Source organism: Falco rusticolus, chromosome 10, assembly GCF_015220075.1.
Source record: "Falco rusticolus isolate bFalRus1 chromosome 10, bFalRus1.pri, whole genome shotgun sequence".
Taxonomy (NCBI): domain Eukaryota; kingdom Metazoa; phylum Chordata; class Aves; order Falconiformes; family Falconidae; genus Falco; species Falco rusticolus.
In genome coordinates, this window is record NC_051196.1 from 21,376,052 (window position 1) to 21,393,980 (window position 17,929).

The 17,929-nt window shown below is 42.7% G+C and overlaps 1 protein-coding gene across 1 annotated transcript in view; it reads left to right on the forward strand.

Annotated features, from left to right (window-relative positions):
* The window catches only part of CTNNBL1 (catenin beta like 1), a 55,646-nt gene that overhangs the window by 19,346 nt on the left and 18,371 nt on the right, over positions 1-17,929 (forward strand). The window contains exons 6-11 of the mRNA XM_037402107.1: positions 179-272; positions 1,161-1,252; positions 4,494-4,566; positions 4,849-4,907; positions 5,635-5,783; positions 11,917-12,098. Of these exons, the coding sequence (XP_037258004.1) occupies positions 179-272; positions 1,161-1,252; positions 4,494-4,566; positions 4,849-4,907; positions 5,635-5,783; positions 11,917-12,098 (649 nt within the window). The remainder of the gene's footprint in view (positions 1-178; positions 273-1,160; positions 1,253-4,493; positions 4,567-4,848; positions 4,908-5,634; positions 5,784-11,916; positions 12,099-17,929) is intronic.

Here is a 17,929-nt window from a genome sequence, read left to right on the forward strand (position 1 = left end):
CTTCCTCTGAGATTTTAGAGCAAGATTGTTAATGTGTTCTGGTTGTGTCTGGCAGGATGTTTCAGTAGGGCTTATTGATTTTTATAATTTATTAAGCCCCCTGTTCATTCTCCTTCATCTTCCTTTTTTCAGTCGTCTTTCTTGTCTTTTTATCTTTCCCATGACCCTGGTGATTTAGGTGGAGGGCCAGGTTGTGGCCTTGTTGGTCCAGAATTTAGAGCGCCTGGATGAAAGTGTGAAAGAGGAAGCTGATGGTGTCCACAACACGCTGGGTAAGTGGCTGTTGCCCAGCCTCTCGCTTCTTTCTGTGTTTTGTACACAGGGTGAGTGTTATCCCTCCCCTTCCTTTCCTCCCTACCTCCTTTCTCCTCACACTGCCAACACTGTGGTGGAGGATCTAGTGCAGCTTTTGTTCAGGTACAGCTTTAGCTCACTGTAGAGCCTAGTCCCTTGAGCCAGTGTTTGTCGTAGGGCTGCTGGTAAGGTGCCTCTTCCCAGAATGGTTACATAGGGAGTTGTTGCTACATGGATGAAATAGCACCAGCTCCGCTGCCTGTGTATTTACTGTGTGCTTATCTGTGAACTCTGCTTACTCTGTTATGAGAGCTGTTCATGTCTTGGCAATATAATATAACTTTCAGGTTGTAAAACATTCGTATTTCTTATAAGTACATCACTACCTCTCTGTTCCCCAGTCCTTGCACAGCACAGTAACTGCTTTGCAGCATGTTGCCGTTATTAGCATTTAGACCATCATCCGCTCACTTCAGTCATTTGGGATTGTAATCTCCCAAGGGCTGGAAGAATGAGAGAGGCCAGAAACATGAGATTTGGAATTTTTACTGCCGTTGTTGTTGTTTTGTGCAGTGAGAATTGCTGCTAGAGTAAAGGGAAGTATCTTAGGCTTCTTCCAGTGGGAGCTGGTGTCACACTAAAGATGGACTGTGTGGGCAGTGTTAAAACTGAGAGGGTAGCATATACCTGAGCTTAAGTCTCACTTTTTTTTTTTTTTAAAAAAAAAAAAGGTAATTTGCAAATAAGAGGCAACTTTGAGAAGAGCAGTGCAGGCCTGGGAAGGACCTGGCAAAGCAGCGATGATGCAGGCCTGAACTGAACTGTAGGTGGGCAAAAATGGCTGTTTTATGTGTCTTTCTTCTCAGCAATTGTTGAGAACATGGCAGAGTTCCGACCAGAGATGTGCACAGAAGCTGCGCAGCAGGGCCTCATGCAGTGGTTGCTCAAGAGGCTGAAGGTGAGCTTGTTTTCCTGGTGTCATTTGGGAGTTATCACAATAAAAACTGACGGGTCACTGGTCTGAAAGCTGGTGTGCTCGAGACAGTGTTTGGCACAATACTAAAGGCCCAAGGCTATTTATTATTGCTTCTTTCTGTTTGTGTAGGTTATCTTTATGATAAGTTCTGACATTTGTGAATACAGTGAATTCAAAACACCTCAAACTGGGAAGTATGTCCCTTTTAACTTACTGTAAACTAGCAAAATTGAAGGAGTGGCTTTATGTGTGAGAAGTTCTACACAACATGATGCAAGTCTGTGAGCAGAAGTACTCTCATTTTCATAGCATTTGCCTGGAAGACTGTCTGTAATGTTGAGTAGTCTTGAATGTCTTTTGGGTTTTACTTGTTTCTGTGGGAATTCTTTTTGGTAATGTGTCCCTGATTCTTCTGTGGGAACTATGGTCTTTCCTGCAGAGTTGGCCCCTTCCCAGCACTACAAAACAGCACTCGGGCTCCAACCGCTGATGTGGTCATCCCCAGCAGCTGTGATACTGCTGCATTCCTAGCTCAAGCATCAGTAGTGCTAGAACTCTTGCCAGCACCAGCCTTCCTCCTATAGACCAGTTAGTATGAACTTAAAACGTTGCTTAAAATAAGCCAGTGTTGCATGTGTGTGTGTTGGAGAAGCCAAGTTAACAATAAAAGATTAGAATTCAGGGTTTGTATCCTCCGTGGTTTTGGCTTAAACAGACATACTTCTGTGTTTATATTATAAATGTCTTATAGTAGAAAGTGTCCTTTTTCTGTTTGATTCCTGTGTGGTGGATTTCTGGTCCATGGCTGAGACCTGTAGGAATATAAAAGCTGACCAGTGAGTGGGAAACCTGATAAAAGACCATGTTATGCCTTTGCTTCCTACATTTCTAACACTTTTTCAAGTGGGGTCCCTTGTTTAACTGCTGCTAGTGTAGCTTATTCTTTGAACTCATCTAGTCGCCTTTTGAATACCAAATTACTTTTTGATACAGCATCCTGTGGCAGTGAGTCACACAGTTTAACTCTGTCTTGTGTAAAAAGATGCCTAAACGTTCCCTAGAAAATACTGTAGGAAAGGAATGTATAGTTCCACTCTCTTACAGAGCTAGTGAAGGAAATTTAGCAAATAGATTCTGGCTTTTTCCTAACCCTGTTAGTAAGGCATTAGCACTTCTATACTTAAATGTCATTGTGGTTAAAAGGCTTCTGAATCACAGAAATACTTGTCAGCTTTGTAAGCATGCAGATACCCCTCTGTGTACCTTGTATACTTGTTAGCAGCAGTAACCTATAATTTCTCACTACAGGTAGTAATATAATTGTATACCTTTTGCTTAAAAACAGAAAGTGAAGTTAATTTTCTGCCAAGCAGGTATGTACTGCTGCCTGCCTTGTAATTACTTTGGCAGCTGAAAGACTTAGAAACTTGGAAAAGCAAAATAATAACAACTTGGGTTCCCCTGTTTGGTGCCACAGAAAATGAGTGTTCATGGTGTTCAAAACTTGGTGCTGAATGTGTCTTTCCTTTGCCCTGGCATGTATTAAGTGTCTCGGTTTGGGGGTGTGTGACCAGACAGGGCTTTTTTTTCTTGCTCACGCGCTGTCATGGGGAACTGCACACTGATGAAAGCCCATCACAGGTGCCTTTTCTGTTGACAGTGCTTGGTCTTGAATCTCTTGCCCTGACAGATGTGGTTGGGATTAAACCAGGATCTCAGCATCTGGATAGAGTGTTGTGCTGCTGAAGAATGTCTGTGGGATGAGTTTTAAAATGAGGGTTCTGTCTAGGAATCTATGAGGACATCTGGCATGCAGCACAGAGTGTGAATATCTGTTTTCTGACTACATTTCAGGTTGTGTAATTGTATTCTGACTGTCAGAACTGCCTTGGAAAGCTCAGATGGAGAGCTTAATAGCTCACTTTTCCAAACATAAGCAGGGTTTGATGGTGGTTTGTGCAGCCTTGAGAGAACAGAGCGTTGAGTATTGTTTCCCAATGCTTGCCGTAGGACAGCAGTTGGTATGCAGGGTGACGGAAGCCAGCAGAGCTGTACAGCACTGAGCACCTGCCACCTTCCTCTCCTCGTGCCACTGATTGCTTGGAACTGTTACGTGGCTGCTATAAATACCATCATCTACAGAGTAGCTGGGGATTGTTTGAAATGAAAAGCTTTATTTAAAGTCAATGCTTTGTGGCATTTGGGATCTTCCTGCTTTTTATGTTTTTGTGTTGCATGGTGCTTGTGTATTGTGACCTTTTCTTTAGTAGCAGGTCGGGATAATTGGCCCACTTGTAGCCTTGTGCAGGCAGGTTCGCTCAGTCAAGCCGCAGGTAGTCATGCATTTGTGGGAAAAAATTGTGGGTGAAAAATGGTATGTTTTAAGCCTAGCATTTATTGCTAGCTTTTTTTCACCCTCTGGAACAGTGGAATACAAGTAGCTGGTAACCAATGATTTTTAAAATTGTTTTGCTTATTTTATGAATTCCTTTGGTGAACCAGATTGCATTATTATCTGATCAGTTAATGTTTAGTCTTTTTCTGTAGATGAAGCAGCTTTGGCAGCATGCAAAAACATTGAATCAGGTTCAGAATCCCACTTCAGGGATTATTATTATTTTTTTTAATTTAAATTCAGCATTTTGGTTTCATTATGAGTACTTTTTTTAACATATTTGAGTACGGTGGGAATGTACAAAATGAAAGTTATGTGACTGCAGGTTAAACCCATCTCATGTTCTTCTGACTGTGTCATTGTGATCCTCATACAAAATTCTGGCAGTTACTATTTAATGTTACTGTGATGTATTTTCTGAAATTCTGTTTTTGGTGACAGGTGCAGACTTTCAGAATAGGGATAAGCCACATGCATTCATACAGCTTCATGGAAAATTTGTCAGAGGAAAGAGATTCTGTGTTGCAAACAACTGGAGACTCTTTTCAGAGGTTTTGACCCAACTTGGTCAAACCTACTTATGTAAGACAGCATGAAGGATCAGAGCCGAGTTTCTGCACATGCGTGCACAAGCACAGCCCCCACTGTCACCCCTGAATCAGAGAGAATGATTACTGTTTTGATACTGAGGCATTCTGCAAAATTACTACTCTTGTATTTTGGTTTAAGTGTTGCTCATATGTTCAGTGATTTGATTAATGTGTTCTTGAAATCAGTGAAACAGAGTGCCATGCCCTGATGGGTCTCGTGTTCCTTCTTCACCAACAGGCTAAGATGCCTTTTGATGCCAACAAGCTGTACTGCAGTGAGGTGCTGGCTATTTTGCTTCAGAATAACGATGGTGAGACGTGCCTCTGGTATCGATATTCTGTTAGGGTAGGATCCAGGCTTCTTTCAGATCACAACAGCACTCTTCTGCCTTTGGCTTCCCTTTACTGGTGCTCTCTCCCCTGCACGCGTGCTCTCTCGCATATACATGCACCCTCTCTTTCTCTGCAGCTTTTGTACTCTGTCAGGCTGTATTGATTTTGTTCGCTGATGTATCAGTGTTAGATGGCTGTAAAATCTGACAGTTAGCTTCATTTTTCTCTCTCTTTTCCTCCTTCCCCCCACCTCCGTCTAGACAACAGAGAATTGCTTGGGGAGCTGGATGGGATCGATGTGCTGCTTCAGCAGTTATCTGTGAGTAATTCACATACACCCTCTTTACCGTCAGAAGACTTGCAGGCTGGGTACGAGGAGGTGGAACAGATTCTGCGTGTAGCATTGTCCTAGCAATCTGTAGATACTACGGCACAGCAGTACTTTATATTTAGTGCTGGCATAGTCCCTGAATAACTTCCACACAATTATCATCCATGGTAAGTGAGGTTAATCCCTGTTTTAAAGATGTTAATGTTGAGGTACACAGAAGTTAAGTTATTTTGTTACAATTGCATGGCAAGTTGGAGATAGGCGGGGCTGCAATTTGGCCATCTTCAGCATTCTCCACTCCAAGCACTGGGCTGTGTTGTGCCTACATTTGAGCTAGCTGAAGGTAATGTGTTCATAGTTCACTTTCATTTCTTGAGGTAGCACTGTCTGCAGCACGCTCAGGTATGCATTGTGCCTGGGACTTCTCTGGTAACAAACTTATCCACATACTTTTGTGAATTGCACAGTCGGTGAACTTGCCTTTCCCTTTGGAGGCCCCATATTGTCTTTTAAGTCAGGCATTAGACTGCAGCATGTTTGTTGGTATAGTCAGGGCAGTAAAAAGGGCACAAGAATTACAAGAGTGATGTGTACAATTGCTGGCTTATGCGTATCAGATGCTGAAGACTTGTGATGCAGAGTGTTAGTGTATACAACAGCATGGACCAAATTAGGCTGTCCATTTTGGGGTAACTTTGCTTTCTTTGTTGTGCAGGTGTTTAAACGACACAACCCTAGTACAGCAGAAGAACAGGAAATGATGGAGAACCTGTTTGACTCTCTCTGCTCCTGCCTAATGCTCAGTTCCAATCGCGATCGCTTCCTGAAAGGCGAGGGTCTACAGCTGATGAATCTGATGCTTAGGTACCCAAATAACTCTGTGATTTTCCTGCCTGCTTTTGATGTACCAACACACTTTCTGGCTAGATATTTGTGTTTTGCTGTTTATAAAATTTCTGTTTTAGCATATTTGTCTTCTTCTCTTTTTCCAGCATGTAAGTTAGACCTTCTCAGACATCATATAAGCTCCACTTGTTGTCTTTAGCTTTGTTTCCTAAGAACTGGGGTTACTACAATAGCTGCTGGAAGGTAGCAGTGCAGATGCCCGGATGAAAGAATGCTGTAGGTCAGACTACTAATCCTCTAAAGATTTAATAGACCCCTCTGAGGGTAAGAGAGAACCTTTGGATGTCTCTAGGGAAAACACTTTTCCTTCTGTTCCCCAGTTCAGGCTTCATTGTGTTGCATATCCTCTGAGCTGGTGAATTTTTGTGGATTTTGATAACGAAAAATTGCTTTTGTGAAATGGGTGTAAGTATGCATTTCTTCTTGTGATGTGTTTTGTCACACCATTAATCTCTAGGGTTTCTCTACTCTCTTTTCACTTTTACTTCCTAGCCTGGTATTGAAATATGACCTTGGCGCTGAGTGCCTTCCCCCAGACCCCAGAACTGGGTGCAGTGGGGCTCTGTCTGGCTTTCCCTGGTATGCTAGGCTGCGTGCAGGGGCTGGTTAGCAAATGCCAACAAGAAATGATGGATTCAACCAAATGTGGATTATTCAGATAGGAGCACTGGGTTTTCCTGAGGCTAATTAAAGAAAAGCTCCAAAACTAAGAATGAGAGGGAAGCCTCCCTCTGCCTCGAATACTAAGCTGCTAAGCTAGCCTTGCAGAACTGATTACTTGGAGTTCTTGTGCCGTGTGGGTGGGACTTGGTGTTTGGATTTTTAATAGCTTTTTTCCCATTTTTGGACTCTACTGTTTGCCACTCTCTGCACCAGGATCCCAGCTGGAAAATTATGATGAGGAAAATTTCTCCCTGGATGCATTTCCCCCTGCCCCTCCCAGTAGTTGTGAAGGGGTTAGAAGGGACAGAGCATGACTTAACTAATAGCAGTAGCTATGTCTAATGGAAGAAGTTTCCAAGACCTCAGTCTTTTGATGCTTAGGAACCTAACTACAGGCTGAATGGGAACTGGTAAAGTGGCAATGGAAAAAAAGTAACAATTCACAGAGTATTTTCTAGAAACTAGTGTAACTACTGTCCATGAGCATGGACTATACTGACAGCTGATTATTTTACGAGTTTTTTTTAATTTTTCTTATGTAGCTCAGATAAGTAGAGAAGAGTTGGAAGTTGTTTTTACGATTTCCTCAAACAGCCAGGTGAGTTGATAGCTGACTGTTATCCCCAGACCAGCTCCCTTCGGGCCCTGACTTGTCCTACACTGCAAATCTCATTTAGAGAGAGCAGCACCTAGCTGGACAGAGAGTAAACTTCTTGTTTCCAATTATGTCTTCAGACTGGAGCTGAAAGTGTTAAGCTGGTACTTTTATTGCTGATTCTATTTTCTCCTCATTTGATGAGCTGCCAACCACTTTTCTTAGTACTTCACGCTATCCGTGTTGACATGTCAGTTCATTCCTATACACAATTTTCTTTTTTTGTCTTAATACTCCTAATGAATGAAACCTCAGGATTCTGACACAGGTAATCATGCATGTAACCTAAACCATGTGAAATCGGTGATGCTCGGCACATGCCTAAAGGTACTTCCATACTTCAGACTGGCTGGCTGGGTCAGAGCTGCAACGCTGTCCTGAAGTGTTTATTTTTGGTAGGTGTGGTGTTTCCTTATTGGTATTACAAGCTTGCTTCTGGTATGCATAACACAGAGGCGACTGTGTATGTGTTAAGTAGCTAACTCAGATCTTCAGAAGTGCAGGAACGTGGTGCTAAACTGCTGTCTCTTGGCACCTCTTGAAAACCAACTTACTGGGTTCTGTGTTTTGGTGCTTTATCAGTAGTAAGTAGTAAAAGAATGAATGACATTAGAGTCACAAGCTTTGTAGAGAGCATAAGAGATGATTAAGGTAAAAGCATTGGTTTGTCTGATGAGAATTAGGGAATGGATGTGGGAAGAGGGTGGCTTATTATAAGGAAGAGCTTTGGACATGCTCAGCTGCTGCCATGGCAGGGTACTTGCTTTTGCAGGTCATGGTGTGATTGAAGGTAGAAGGGGGTCCACTGGACTTAGTGCTTTGGTGAGGAAAATAGAGCACGTTTCTGTAGCTTTCAAACTACCAAACAAAGCAAAACATCTGAGAACTGACACTGCAAGGTTTTAGTGTTCGCTTGCTTGTACGTTTTTTATATATGTATTATTATCCAGAAGATATTAAACGGCTATTAATTCCGTTAACCTGTTATCATTGGGACTTCTCTTGTTGTACGCTTAAAAGTTCTTACAGGTGCTCAGTTTTTCTTGGACAGTACTGCTTTGGTAACTGCAGGCTAGCACTGTAAATAGGGAGTGAACCCTGAGAATTGTGATCTAGAGTGCTGCATGGGAGTATTGTACTTCTGTATCCTATTGATACCTTCGTGACAAACAACAAAAAATAGAAATGCCATTCAGTTGTGATTGACCACCTCGCCCAGAAACAAGACAGAATATTTTTCTCTCCTGTCAGTGTCCTCTGAAGACTGGGAGGAGAGATCTGTTATTTTTTGGTTTTACTCTGAAGGCGGTTAATCATTGTACTGTAGTCTGTGCAGATGAAAGGACAAATAAGCAAAGGTGAAAGTTTATTGACATGATGTGAGATAGATAAGCTGTGTGAGAATAAAGATATCAGGCTTGAATCTCCATTACTGTCTTAGGGAACGTAGCATTCTGTATGTAGTGCTGCCCGATACATCTAGCCAAGTTGTTCTGTTAGTAATGGTCATGCACACAGACCTGCAGGAAGGTGTAGTGTCTTTCAGCTGAGCATTTAACGTGCTGAAGAGATTCCTGTAGACAGTAATGAAAACAGGACTATTTTCTGTTATGCTGAGCCTTAAAATGTGTGGCCGACAGCGAAAGATGGTGTATTGTGTGAGGTGTATTGTATTCTACCAGTTTATGGGGAGACAGTGGTAACACCTGAAAATGAGTACAGCGTGGCTTATGTGTATTACGTGCGTGTCCATAGCAGGCTGTGCCCTGGACCTGGTGTTGTGGTCTCGGGCTTGCAGTTGGCCATGGGAGCGGAGCTTCACCGAGCAGGTATGTGGGAGGTGTGCAGAGGGGCCTGGGAGAAGACCGGATTGGGAAGGACAGCAGAAACAAAGTCAGAAGTTTTGAAGTAGGATGAGAGCACGTGTATATATAATTGTTTGATTTGCATCTCTGCAGCAATGAAGGCTTGTTTATTTTGTGGACTGTCTTTATCAAAAAAAGATGGTTTACCAAGGCAGTAGCCACCAGTGGAAAGTCTGTAAATGTCACATAGAGTTAAATTCCATTTTTTTTTTTAGGTCAGGAAGCACTTTTTAGTACGCAGTCCCTCAACCTTGCCTTGGTAACCTAAATGCAGTTTACCTTACAAAGCCAAAAGAGAGAAAAACAGGCTTGTAATGTCAGTTCCCTTGCGCGCACTGACAGGAAGCTTATTGCTTTTGCTGTAAAATTGTGTTAAGGTTTGGAGGAGATGCAGCCACTCAGTTCCCAGGGGATCTGTCAAGAAGATTCTCTGTTGCATAGGAAAAATGACATGTGGCTTTCCCAGTTATTAACTGAAGGTGCACGTGTATGCACATAGACAAATGCCGCAAAGGGAGCTTAGGGAAACATGCATCACTTGGGCAGCACAGTTTTCTATTCTGCAGCTATTCAGTGGCATTTCGTGACCCTCAAAAAAGCATTTGCTCCTGTACAGCAAAAACAAGGTGAAAATGGACACTTCTGTACGGCTCCCTAAAGGTTGACTATAGCTATTTCAGGGTATATTTTTTACAGTTATTAAAATCCTTTTATGTTTTCTTGTCCTGCTGTTCCTAATGACCCTATGGAAGCTTAGACTGTCTCTTTACTAAATCTTCTGGTTAATTAAACAGAACCATTTTATGCAGCATATTTCCCGGAAATCTAGAATTCTGCTTTTGCTAGTATTTTAGAAGGAAATTGTGTTATGTGAGTGTGGAAAGTCCACGTAATGTTAGCAGCTCTCCTTTTTGAAATAATAAATGCACTGAAAGAATTCTCTCAGATGTAAAAGTATTAAAAGGAGGAAAACAATGATTAGCAAATAAAGTTGTAATTCAGAGTTCCCTGTGAAGACTGAGGTCACTCCCTATTTGGCGATACTCATGTATGCTAGTCTTTGAATTAGTGTACAGCTAAAAGTTACCTCAGTAAGCACAGATGAGACTAAGATAAACTGCTTGCCCTCTGGCAGAATAAATATTTCAAATAAAATCAACTCTAGACAGTCCAGTCAAGCAGCTATTGATCTCTAAAAGCCTGAACTTAAACCCAATGAATATTCCAGAGATCAGCTCTGTGCAGCCTTCCTAAATGCTGATCAATATGCAATTACTTCCCCTGAAAACATTTCTTATATTGTCTGTCCTAAGAAGTCTTTTATTTTTAGCTCCCTGTAGAGGCGAGGTGGGGGAGTTGAGCCACCTTCCTGCACTGCTCTTCACTTGTGGGTAGAACTTGCTGCTGCACCAGATCCCAGCTGCACGTGGTGCTTTCAACAACTGCTTCGTGCCCGTTGGAAGCATCCGTGGCTGCACTGGGCAAAGTAACTTTCTTCTAGGCTACGGTGTTAATACATAGGTTTTGAGTTTGCATGTTGGTATGGATTCATGAAGTTTCATCTCTGAAGAGAAGGCGTTTCCCACAGCTCTCTGGAGCTTGGGCTTCAAGAAGCCCTGGAGGAGAAGACCCTGCTGATGGACGTGAGGTCCAGGTGGCTCAGCAGGCGCTGTTTGCAGGTGGGCAGGCTGCTGCTGCACTGCTGGGCTTGGCAGGGGTGTGTGAGGGCAGCGTGAGTGCTGCTGCCTGCACAGGGGGAAGGAGGAGGGAGCTGAACTGTGTCAGTGCTTTCCTAAACTTTATAGATCCTTATTCCAGGTCTGCAATAATATCTGAGTGCCGTATGGTAATGTGGAGCAACTTGTGTGTCCGAGGAGAACTGTTGTCTCATCATCTCTCCAGGGGAAAAGCACAGCTTGTTTCTGGGGGGGATTTATTTTTATATGTGCATGTAGCTATGTATTTGTTAGAGGATAAATTCTCTTAGAGAAGTCAGAGGAGGTTGCCATGCACTTGGAGTGGAAGGTGGTGGGGCTTGTGACCATCCTGCCATGGGGGAAATGTCCTCCTGGGCTGACTGGCCTGGCTTTTGGGGACGCTTTCTTGTTCTTCACCTCACGTTAGCTCCTGCTGATGTTTACCTGGTCTGTTGGTTTTATGGGCTGTATTAGTGACCACTTTTGTAGTTCATGTCTCACAGGATATTTTACATCTTTCCCTGGATGAATTACAAATCCCTCTGTTTCTGGTTTGAGAGACACAGGACTTCTGGAGATAATTTTCAGACCATCTGTGTGTTATCAGTTTGAGTTACCAGCATCAGCATTCTGAACTCACCTTAAAACAGAATAGCCCAGAAACTATCTGCATCCTTCCAAATGTGATTTCTGGAGACAGGGTTTTCTTCATTATAGCTGACCACCAAGCTATGTGTACTAAACGTAGTCCTTTATTAAGTTGAATTATTGCTAGATCTAAATCCTAATCTTTTTGGTGTGACAGTGTTTGCCTTGTGTACCCAACCCAGTCTCCCCTGCTATTTTTTTCTAGCATTTGTAAGATGCTGAAGAAATAACTTCTTCAATAGCTGAGAAATAAAAAGTAAGAAAATAAACCCATAACAATAAAATTATAAAATGAAATAAAAAGAAAATAGAAAATAAAAAGAAATAAAAGACGTTAAAAAAAGAAATAACCAAGAGAATACTCTCAACCACAGTTTTGAAAAGAGTATTTCTTAATACATTGTTTTGGCTTTGTGAAGAAAAACTTGCGTAGACCTTGTGCTCAGACTCTTCATACTTTCCTTGTCATATTAATTTCCCTTTTTGTGCCGTCTCTTTAAAGCAGTGTGGTCCAAAGCTCCTTGTGTCCCTGAAAAATTTAACTGGTGTGTTTCTTTCCACAGAGAGAAGAAGATTTCCCGCAGCAGTGCCCTGAAGGTACTGGACCATGCCATGATTGGACCAGAGGGCACAGACAACTGTCACAAGTTTGTTGATATCCTTGGTCTGAGGACCATCTTTCCTCTCTTCATGAAATCACCCAAAAAGATAAAGAAAGTTGGAACAACTGAAAAAGAACATGAAGGTAGCGTGCTCCCAGATCTTTCTTAATGTCCTAGAGCGGGTGAATGGATGCAAGTGGCTGAAAAGTACTGCAGTGAGAGGGAGTGGCACATCACCAGGGCTTTCCAGGGCTCCTGCAGCTTTGGGTGCAGGCAGCCTGCCTGCTCCCTCTGGCAGGTTAACTGTTGATGACACACCTGCCCTGCTTGTCTTGGTGTTAGCAGTTCCTGATGATTCCATTTCACGTGCTGTTAATAAGTTATCTTACCTTTTTTGGGTCTGTTGTTTGAAGCTCTGACTCTGATGCAAAACTCTTTTGAAGAGAGTGATGAAGCAACTACAAAAGTCACCTCAAAAGCAGTGTTTTCATGGCTCTGAGCACTGAAGTATGACTCGATGAACATAAAGCATTGCAGAAAGAAAGTGCATGCTTTTGAAGTTGCTTTTTTTTTTCTTCTCCCCACCACCCCCCGCCTTCCCTTCCCTGGAAAAGTCTGCTTTAATAGGAATCTACTGTGGAGTATTACTGCAGGACCTTATGCTGAACTGCATCTCGGATCGGTCCCACCTGCTTCTGGTAGCATTACCTTTTCCATTTTGTTGATAATTGTCTATGTCTTGCAACAAACTTTAAATGCTGCCAGTGGTGCTTGAAGTTTTGTGCCAGTTCGTTACTCATCTCTGTTCTTTAAAGGGTGAATAGAGTCAAAAGCTGAAGAGGTGTGAATGGGTCTCAGGCTTGCCTAGTACCCATCCTTAACTCTTGCAGCAAACAAGGTGAGATGGGAGGGAACAGCATCAAAATGGGAGCTCTAAACCCAAATATCCTGCTTTCGTCCTGTCCTCGCAACTCAAGTGGAACCAGGCATGCCAGTGTTCTCCAAAGCAAAGGCAGGGAGGTGCTGCCTCGGGCAGACCTTGTCGGGCACCGGGCTGAGACGCTGGCTGGGGCTGAACAGCCCCTTTTTCTGGAAGAGCTGCAGAGCTAGGGGCAGCTCAGTGGGCGTCTACTTATCTTCCTCCTTCCAGAGGACAGGGTGGTGAGGAAGAGGAGAGGCAAAATGAGCAAGCAGCTGTTTTCTTCTTGAAAACTGTGCTGCTGGTGGGCTGGTAACTACATTTGTCCTAGAGCACCAACATTAGAAGATGACAATGCCCTTAACAAAGGTGGTGGCTTGGCAAGGCACGCTTAGGCTGCAATAGCTGCAGCAGTGGGCTCTATGCCTCGGAGGTGGTGGGTCTGAGGCTGGAGGGTGGGTCGAAGCAGGAGCTGGCAGCGCTGTGGGCTGTGTATGCAGGCGTTGCCAAGGCTCCTTTCCTAGCGCAGGTGGAGAGAAGGGGCTTACCTGCAGCCCAGCACCAGCCACTGGAATGATTTACACACAGGCTGCCAATTTCAGCTGCCTTATCTGTCTTGTATTGTGTTGCTTGTCGTGGGTAGATAATGGTGAGCAAAAAATGCTGTCATGTGTTCCTGGGTTTATGTAGTAAAATTGTGGAGACTGCAGTTGCTCTTAGATGATGGATTTAGGGGATGTTTTGAAATCTTCATTTGCAGTATGAAAACAAGGTGGTTTTAATTCCTACCAAGAGAAACCTCAAGCTAGAATACAAGGTTCTGAGTAGAGATCTGGATCTGTGGCTCATGTCATTGACTTAATTTTTCAGTTTGGGAAAGTGAGTTAATCTCAGTCTCATCTGCTTCGTCTTGAGACTGAAGATGACATCTGTGTGCAATCTTGGCTACTGTGAGGATTAGGTAGCAGTCTGGAAAGCCCAAACGGGGTCAGTTCCTAACTATTTCTGTCACAGGAGAAAAAAGCAAATCTGCCCTCAAGAAAATGGAGTGATCTGTGCAAACAGTCTTGTATTATACCTCCATCTCATTAATATTCAGAAGAAATGGAGGATGTTAAGATGAGTCCAGAAATCAGTTTTATTAAAATAAAGTCTCCCTAAACCACTGTGGTGGTAAGTCCAATTTTCTTTGTTTTGCATCGCTGGGCAGGTAAGTTACTGAATTTCTAAAGATGGGAGTTAATTGAGATGTTTAACAGGGGTTCCCTTGGAGCCTGTCACAGCCATTGTCCTGACACGTGTATAAGCAGCATAGTATATGTTTTTACTTTGCCAAATGTTACACCAGCAATACAGTAATTACTCTGTGCTCAGGGGCACTGCTGGTTGATGGTCGGCTGCCAATACTGCAAAAACTCCTTGGTGCCTGCTGGTTTCGAAGGAAACAGTGCAAGTCTAACGTGACTGAGAATTGATGCCCTCTGTGCTGTGTTGATCCTAGGAACACGCTTGTTTCTGCATATCTCTTTGTTTATTTATCAAAAAGAATGCTAATATGCAGTCCTCTCTTGTCATCTTTTCTTGTAAAAACTTTCTCTTGTGTTCAAACTCTTAAAAAAATATTAAAAATTAATTAGAATGATCCTCTTCTGCTAGGAGAGCATTCATGTGTATGTCAAATGGAGGAACATTTTCCTTTAAAGGATTAACTAGAATGGCTTTGTAGCAGAGGCATCAGTATTTATTAAAAAGCAGCTCTAAGGAGCTGCGCTGTGCATGCATTCCCTGTAATGCCATTGAGACTGCGTCGGGACAGACACTTGTGGTTGTGCTGCAAAAGATGAAATTCTTAATGGGCTATTAGGCTGCAGGTTTAATTACAACTGCTTAAAGGACAGCCCTGCTAAAATGCTCCAGCTCTGAGCAAGGTACCAACCAGCTCTGCCAGAAGCATTTGCCCACTGAGGCTCTACCTCTGCTGCCTGCCCTGGGCATCCCTGTGTCTGCAGCTGCAGAAGTCTGCATGTACTGGTGCCGGCTGGGCCTCAAGGATGCTTTAGCTGCAGTTAGCTGCAGAGACACTCTTCTCATTGGGCAACCAATGCTCCATCTTTAAAGCACAAAATCTTTTGTATGCGTCTTGATAGTGGCAGGGAAATACTCCCCTTGTCTTTATTTTATAGTAGCGTTGCTTTTTACGTAAGAAAGAGTCTGTAAAATAATGCTTATTTTATTGTCTTGAAGGCGGTGTTCTGAATGTGACAAAATAATAAATGCCCTGGTGAAAAAAAATCTCAACATGACTTGGTGAGCTTTTATTTATTACAGAAATTTATAATCCAAATAAAATCTGATAAAAATAACTTTTCTGTAATGTATTTCTCTCTGTTTTTAAAAGCTAGCATAAAGGTGTCAGTGCTGGTTAGCTACATTTTAAACACTGTCAGTGTTTAAAAATTATTTTACTCTAGGGAGCCTGTGAACAACTTAAATCCAACTGCACATATTTATGCTTTATATACACCATGTAATTAGGAAGAAAAAAGGGAAAATTTCTTAACCATCTTTATGGATGATGTGAGCCTGTACATTATCTACACTTGAATTTTGCCTGACTTTGTACAGATCATGATGTACTTCTGAGGGTATTAGGTTTGGGATAAAAATCTCATTTGAAGCAATTTGCCTTTTTCTGAGGCAGTGAAGCAACTCAAAACAGAAGTGTTTTGCAGTTGAAGACAGAAACGGCTTGGTTTTCCCATGTCTGTGAGGTCAGAATGCTTGTGAGTATCCAGCTGGGTTAGCCAGCCTTACCGAGAACGAGCCTGTCATTGTAGAAGGTAGTGTGTCCTGGGTATGGTTCTGTTGTGAAGTTGTTGAATGGCATTCTGGGGTCTGTCTGACAGGCTGCTTGGAATTATGTGGAGCGGATGGAAGGGTGGATGAGGCAGTTTCTGGGAGGTGGAGAATTAGTGACAATCATTACTGCAGAAATGCATTTAATTCCACTAGATGCTCGGTGTGTGGTTTTGTGATTGCTCCCTGCAATCTTCCTGATTAAGGATTGTGATCCCTCTGGTGGTGTCACCCAGAGGGGCGTCTACTCAGTGACTGAGCACCATGTACGAGGTACAACACGATGTAGCTTGGCTGTAGCCTTTTGTTGTGGCTTATCAATACAGTAAGTAACACAAGGTAGTATAATATAGCTTACCTATAATGAGCATTGGTAGAAAAGTAAAGGCCAAATTGTGGAGGAAATACGCTCTTGGTCAGTCTGAGACCGGGGGCTACATTACATATATAAAAGGGTGAAATCTGCTGTGTTCATGTGTTCTGATGGGGCACCCTGAGGGGAGACCGGCTGCCTCGTGGCTTCAGTGGAACTGAGCTGGGAGGGCAGAGGGGCAAGGGTCTAGTGTGTGTGATTGCAGGCACAGAAGGGGAGTTTGGCTTTGGGTGGTTCTTGGCATAAATGTAGGGTAAGATTTGAAATAATGCTTTGTATTGTGAATTTTGAAATGTGGGGATTGCTGTATGAATGTCTGTGTTCTGAAAACTCTTCTGTTGCAGAGCTGAGCCTCAGCTTGTCTTCACTATCCCTAAGGGTGCAGCGGCTCTTGGTACTGGGCTTCCTGCAGCAGCAGTTGAGTCGAGGTGTTGGAGCTAACTGGAAATTGTTTAACAGTCTCGGTGAGCTAAAAATGGAGAAAACACAAATTCCTTCTGAATTAGGGAATCTGTAGTGAAGCAATTGTAGCTTGCTTGATAGCCTGTATATTCTTCAGCTCTTTCTCAGGACAGTTATTTGCAGTCTACTTTTGCTCACTTGTAGAGTCTCATGAATGTTACAATTAAGTTTGTCCAATTCATCTTCATTTTAAATGCCTTCTCTTGACTTAGATGTCAGTTTTACTTAGGAATGCTTAATCTGATAACCTGAGAATTAGTTCAGCCAATTTTGAAATGAGAATTCCTATCACTGTGCTTTTGTTACCTGTTCACCCTCTAAAAATAAGGAATCCTCTTTTAGAAGTACTCGCTATACACTTCCTTGAAACAAACAAATATAGCAGCCTCTTATTTCTTAGTAAATAAGCTCTTACTCCTTTGTAGCATACACTGAAAGGCAGCAAAACCCTTGGAATGAGTATCTGCTGTGGAACTAAGTTCCCTGGGCATGGAAACATGAAGGCAGCAACAGAAAAACAGCCTGATAAAAAGTTATCTTTATTAACTGAACACCCTCTGTCAGCCAGCAGAAAATATTTTTCATCTGGTGGTCTTCTAAGTGAATACCTAGGGAAGACATCAGTCTGTTTAAACAGAACTTTATTATGCCAATTTGTTATTTTACCATCAGCCCTCTAGAATGTGACAGGAATTTGTTATTTGAATGAGCCATGATGCTGAGTACAGTGTTAGATTTATCTCAATTAAAGTTAGCATTCTTTGTTACAAGAACATGACAAAAATAAACTTTCTCAGTCAATAGAAATAATTTTGTTTTACATTCAGTGTGATGGCTGGATTCCAGCTCACCAGGGGCGTTGTGTGAGGAGCTTTTTCAACCTTTCCAGGCCTCACTTTACTCATCAGTGAAATCGGTATTTCTTACTGTTGGCAGTATTTTAAGATAAGATTTTTCTTGGCATAATACTGTGATGCTTGAGTGGGTTACTCTTTTAAAATGCAGATGATTAATGCTTGTGAAAACAGGTAAGCTTATGAGATGCTACACCACTGGAATAGCACGTCCCTGGTACCACCTGTAATCCTGTAACAAACCAGAACACTATGGGGGTGCAGAGTGGTCAGTCTTCCGTGACTGCACTGCAAAGCGCCCAGCTGAATGCATTTCATATGCATACGAAAGCTGTGCAGAGGAGAAACTCCAGGACACCTCCCAGCACTCCTTTTCTGCTGTGGTTTTAGGCTTGGTGAATAGTACACCTGGTCCTGGGGTGTTTTGGCAGCGTGAGAGTTCTCACTGCTGGAGCCAGGGACTTACTCGCCCTTGGGATGTGCCAGGGGCTTTGTCCAGGTTTCCAAACA